Source organism: Penaeus monodon, chromosome 4 (assembly GCF_015228065.2).
Source record: "Penaeus monodon isolate SGIC_2016 chromosome 4, NSTDA_Pmon_1, whole genome shotgun sequence".
Lineage (NCBI taxonomy): Eukaryota > Metazoa > Arthropoda > Malacostraca > Decapoda > Penaeidae > Penaeus > Penaeus monodon.
The window spans coordinates 48,268,509-48,274,825 of NC_051389.1; the positions used below are offsets into that span (position 1 = coordinate 48,268,509).

The following is a 6,317-nucleotide window of genomic DNA, read 5'->3' on the forward strand; positions in this document are numbered from 1 at the left end:
TCATCAATCGGGTTTTGATATTTGAAATGTAATAGTTGGCAACTGTTGAAACTCCGACTATTCGAAAGCGTAAAAATTCTCAACCTAATTTTAATATTATTTAATAACAGCAATGAATAATCTCGTTAAAAATACGGATCATTAACAGCATCTAAAATTAGGCAAACTCCGTAGCATAAAGGAAAGGAATGAAAATAGAAAAAAAAAAAAAATATTCGTATGCATGTATACAGTCACATGTGTGGTCATAATTATAAAATACTGTTATAAACTACAGGATAATCTTTCCTAAGCAAAAATATTCAGAGAAATTTTTATTAGGCATTTTTTTTTTTTTTACTTTGAAGTATGATGGAAAAATAGATTATTCCAATAATTAACGGCATCACAGTAAATTGTTAAAGAACAATTTCATTTGCCTAACCAAGACCTAAGTTTATTTATTCACTGAAATTTACCAAGTTAACACAAGGAAATGCTTTTATTTTGTGAATGGCCTTGAAAACTCCGCATAGATGTATCTAGATCCGACCTTGTGGCGTGCACACGTGTTTGCGTTCCTTTGTATGTAAATATAGAACAATTCACTGAAGATATTGGTCAAGGTATGTTTTACTGTAGAGTTTGCGGTTGATTATATTAATTAATCTTGTTTTGTAGGCCATTTGATATTTATAAAGGTAAAATTTAAAACACATCTTGATGTTTAAAAAAAAAATTAAAACGTTCACAAATTATAATAGATTACCCCTAAAACGAACTCCGTTTTCTGAAATACCACCCACAACCACAGAAAACGCGAAAACCATCCTTTTACGCCATATTCCGCAACACCGCTGACCAAAAACACCCCACAAAAGCCGAATCCCCACCTCGGACACCCAGGAAGGAGAGGCAAAGGAGGAAAAAAGGCGAAGAGCCAGCCCCGAGGTCCCGCAGGAGAGATTTCCGCAGGCCACAGTGGACGTTCCGGACCGCCCGTGCCACAGCGCTTCTCCCTCGACGCCCCGAATTCGCCTCAAATTTCCGTGAATAATGGCTGATAGCGACTGGGACACCGTGACTGTGCTCAGGAAGAAGCCCCAGAAGGCCTCTCAGCTTAAAAGTGAGCAGGTAGATATGTAGTGTAGAGCGTTATAAGCTGGAATTCAGCTTTGGAAGCGAAAGCAACGTGATTCCTTTTTTCCAGACGGTTTTTTTTTTTGGGAATTATTTTTACAGGTCTTTTTTTTCATCGCTTGTTTTCGGTATTGTATTTCTGTGATTTTTTCCTTCTATTGATTTATTTTGGGGGGAGTTAATTATTATAGTGTAGGAGGTGAGAGAGAAAAAAAGGGGTGTTTCCATGAACTTGAGATTTTTTTCCCGTAATCCTGAATGTTTTTTTTTTTTATCTCGTAATTCATCCCCACAGCAAGGAAGTTTTATGGAAGTTGGTGGATTGAAATGCTCAGAAGGGTGAAATGGGGACAGTTTCACCCCCTTTGGCCTCCTTACATCACGGCAACCAAGAGTGTGTTTCACCATGTATAAAATCAATGCATTTCCAACCCCCAATGGCTCCTCTTTTCACACCCTTCTCTCCCACTTTTCACTCCTTTTGTGGTATCATCTTGCTCTTTGTCTGCTTTTCTCTCTGATTTTCTCCTCCCATTTTCGTTTTCTGCATTTTCCATTTTTCTTTCAGATTCTTCCCTTTGGCATTTTTTCCTATTTTTGTTTCTGTGTGTGTGAGGTTTCTGTTTATTTTTTCCTGCTTGGATATCAAAGGTCTTGGTTTCTTTTGTGAGAGCTACTGGGTTGAAATGAAGTGATTTGAATAAAAGGGTAAATTTAGAGATTATTAGCATTTAACCCATAATGGAAAGGTATAATTTTACTATACTTTTGCATATGCACGGCTTGTGGTATGGTGTGTGAAACCTCATCTTGGTTACTGAAGAAATGACCCATAATATCACCATCATCACCTCGCATAGGTGATTATTTTCCTTTACATAGTAGCACTTCGTCCCACGCCAATGAGGAATAGATCGAAAAGGAAAACAAGTTAAATTTTGGTACTGTTTTCCTAGTCTGTGTTTATATATTTTCATGTCTATACTTTGTGTGAATTAGGAGTGGTTTAGCATGTTTTCAGATAAATTTTTTTTATAGTAAATACCCGAGACAAATGATAGAGACTTAACACTTTTCACAATTGAGATATGGTAGGATACCTGAAAAGAACCGTATTGAGATTCTGAACAAAATTCACAAAGGAGCTAAGATGAAACACATTTTTGTATTAAGACTGTCAGAATTGGGTGCCTTGCTCTGGCACTTGGACAAAGGTTTGGCTAGTTTGAATGGCGACTCTTCCCAAGTCCCACGGGAACATTTGCATGCAATGTCAAGAATCCTTGCTTCTTCTTTGTAATGCTGTTAACTCCTATTTTGCAGTTGCATTTTTGCGGTCTTATATTGGCCGAGGTCTGCATGTCATTTGCTATGCTGTATTCATACTATCTCTCCAGGTAGTTTACACTTTGTACAATATCAGTAACAACAAGTAACATTGTGTTATTTGTAATATTTTGTTATTTTTGTATTATTCAGCTTTCTATAGCACACCTTGTACTGCAGTTAATGGTGGGCAGAAATAGGTTTTTGCACATAGACATAGTATCCTCTCTGGAGGTAGCACTCTCCCAGGCATAGGTCACACATAGTACGCTCCTTCCTCATTTACGAGTGGAAATACTACAGGTCTTAAGGCCCGCTAAGTCACTATCCCTTCCAAAGCGTTGTGCATGGTGCAACAGTTTCCCATGGCAAGACACCCCCATCACCCTGGTTCTCAGCCAAATTTTTCCACAAAGAGATGACCCTGTCACCTGCCCCTCAGCCAAACTTATTAATGATGGCAACTGAATCCATTGTGTTAATAGCTCAGATGAAGTTGTAAATTCCAAATTAATTAGGGTACTTAAAATGAATTAAGCAGTTGCTTCTGTAATAGCCTCAAAATCTCTACCACATTTATTCTGACAAGATAGAGTTTGTATGCCTCCTTGGTGTTTTTGTCAAATACAGAACTAAACTCTGGCTTGCCTAAATTTTCAAGAAAACTGGATAGGACTGCTAGTTATGTTGCAGTTAAGAACACGATAATGCAAAAAATAGTCACACCGACTTCCAAAAGGGGATTTTCCCCATGTACATAAATTGTTAGTTAAATCCATATTCACAATTAACATGCAGGGATCTACAATGGAATCCTGCAATCATAAGTCAAGCCAGGTATCTATAGTAGAATCCTGCTATAATGAGTCCAGCCTGTTAGTGACACAGTAACAAGAATTTACTGGTCTGGCTGTATGTTCAGACAAAGGCCAAGAATTCTCCACAAGTATTCTGGAGAGACAGCTTAAGCAGGATTATTATTAAACAGTAAATTACCAAGTAGGTTTACAAACTCTGATCTGGCCAGATTGAATGTTGTGGAGGGTTGTTGGCCATTGCTAGAGCACCAACAGATGTGGAGGTTGTATTGATAAACACAGGCCACAAACAAACAAATACAAGGAAAAGACAAGTTAATCTTGAGAATAGCCTTTTTTGATATGGTGATAATGAAAGAGAGAGAAAATAAAAAATTACCAAGATTAGATTAGATTTGCAGTGCCCTTTACTATGGCTGTAGAAACAAAACTTATATGCTGTATATCTAAACTTCTACTGAATTCTTATGTGTATTGATTTGCCAGGCATTAGTCACACTGAATTCTTATGTATATTGATTTGCTAGGCATTTGTCAGAAGCAGAAAGTCTTAGATAGCTGTGTGGAGCTTAGCAGGCTTGCTGCATTAATTTAATGAATATCACACACACACACACACACACACACACACACACACACACACACACACACACACACACACACACACACACACACACACACACACACTCTCTCTCTCTCTCTCTCTCTCTCTCTCTCTCTCTCTCTCTCTCTCTCTCTCTCTCTCTCTCTCTCTCTCTCTCTCTCTCTCTCTCTCTCTCTCTCTCTCTTGTTCCCAGCCTTATTTCATAAATGTCCATACAGGGAAGAAAGGAGCAAAGCCTCCTTTAAAAGATAACTCATATTAATAGATGTTAATGCAAAATTTAAGTTTCATGCATGTTCATTATGTGTCATGTACAGTTTCATAACTTCATACAGTCATGCTGATGCAACTTCCTGCTGTGGTGTTTATGGACTGGCCCTGATGCAACATTCTGAATTGTTGTGCAACACCACCTTACAGTTGTTCTTGTAATATGATGCACCTTCTTTTCCTCTTATGTCTGATAGTGATTGTGTTTGTTTTAGTTTTTAGATTGACGAGAGGAAAATTCATCTATCAAATGCAATTGATTTAATGTTGCTGGGAACATGCAATATTCAAGTAATAATGTTTTGTTAAATGTATATTCATGTAGATGGGTCCACAATTGCAAAATGACCACATAGTAAATTTTTAAACCTATGTAACTTCCCTTCTCCTTGATTTTTTGGGAAAAATGTTGTTTCTCTTTTAATGATATAATGATTGATATTATAATTAATACAATGTTATTAACAAAACTAATAGTGAATCAAGTAAAAAAGAATAGTACCGGAAATAAAGGAAAAGGTGAGATAGGGAGGAATTAAGAATTGATTCCTTGATGAGTAAGCACTTGTGGACCCCTCTGTATGTAGATACAATTAATAAATTAATTTCACAGTGGGCATGGCATCAATGTACATGCCATCCCTGGTGGCATTAGGTTAAGTGCTATAGAAGTCAGTTTCTTTGATTATAGTTCTTGCTGCTACATTTTCATTTGTGTGTAGTTTGCACTTTCATTCATAAGCATCATGTATGTACACAAGTACCCATTTTCTCTTCACCATTTGGCATTAGGCGATGTACTATCGTGTCTTGGAGAGTAATTATGAATGGCAGATGATGCCTCATCACATCATGATTCTGCATCCTGATTGCTGACTAACCTTACTGACAATTTTACTTCTTATTGTGCAAAGAATTTTACTGTTGTCACTTTACTTTCTAACACGAGAAACCTTTATAAGAATTTGCCACCACTGGCAGTTTTGTCTGAGATATTGTACTAATTACATGTCTAAAAATGTACAGATAGAAAAGAAGAGAAAAAGTCTATACCATGAAATCCACAGTAACTTCTGGAACAGGGACTCTTCCTTTTCATTTTAGTGGCTTTGCTCAGTTCAAATTCACTTCAAGCTTGCCATTAACCCTATATTGCTTTCATGTTGACCTTGATGATAGTGTTTACGAAAGCATTATTAACAACATCAGGTAACATATTCTGCATTTTGGGAAAGAAAATGCAAGCCTAGCTCCACATTTTTCCTGATTTCTGTACCAGATTAAGGCTGGTATTGATTAAGATAGAGGAAGGACTACAAGAGGAATAGAGGAATAGGGTTGATATCATTGATGTGGCTGGAGGAAGTTTGCCAGATATATTAATAAACACTACACACACACGAGCGCACTTGAACACTCATATGTAATGTCAAGAATTCTTGCCTCCCTTTTGCAATTTTATTCTCTCTTTTCTGCAAAAGTATTTTTTACTATTTGGCCATTTTCGAATGTTTATATTTGTCAATTGATATGCTGTATCCAGATGGTGATAGATTTTTTGTTGCATAGATTCCATATCTCTGTAGGTAGTCCATAATTCAGTGCAATGATAATAACAATAAGTAACATTTTCTGATTTGTAATTTCTTCTTATTTTTTTAATGCTTAATTTTCTCTAATACAACCTTCATGCTGGTATAAAGGAATAGGAGCCTCAGCTTGGAAATAGTGTCTTCTCTGGATCAGGCACTTTTCCAGTCATGACATTCCACACTTGTTTACTGAAAGGAATAATGCAATAGTCCCTTCCAAAACTGAATCTAATCACCTGCTAAGAGCTTTGAAGCCTTCAGTGCAAATTCTCGTGTTGTCATGTTCCCATTACCCTGATTCATGGCCTAATTTTTCCTTGGCGGCATGTTCACGTCATCTACTCCCAAGCCAAATTTTTTCATGACGTGATGGTCTGTCATCTGGATGCAGGGTTTAATTACTCTTTCATAAGCCATTTTGCCTTGAAGTTATATTGGAGGGAGTAGATGGTACGGAAGCCATGATCGCCTTCCATCCACTTTTGCATAAGAATATTCATACAGATTTTTCATGTGTTCTGTTTTTCCATTGATGGTTAGTCATACATGATTGTATTTTATGTTTGGGTTGCATTATATGTTGGGAGT

At 37.0% G+C, this 6,317-nt stretch overlaps 1 protein-coding gene across 1 annotated transcript in view; it reads left to right on the plus strand.

Annotated features, from left to right (window-relative positions):
* Positions 1 to 798: 798 nt before the first annotated feature.
* LOC119572275 (endothelial differentiation-related factor 1-like) overlaps positions 799 to 6,317 on the plus strand; it is an 11,169-nt gene continuing 5,650 nt past the window's right edge. Inside the window, exon 1 of the mRNA XM_037919285.1 lies at positions 799 to 1,113. Coding sequence (XP_037775213.1) covers positions 1,036 to 1,113 — 78 coding nt within the window. The 5' untranslated portion in view covers positions 799 to 1,035. The remainder of the gene's footprint in view (positions 1,114 to 6,317) is intronic.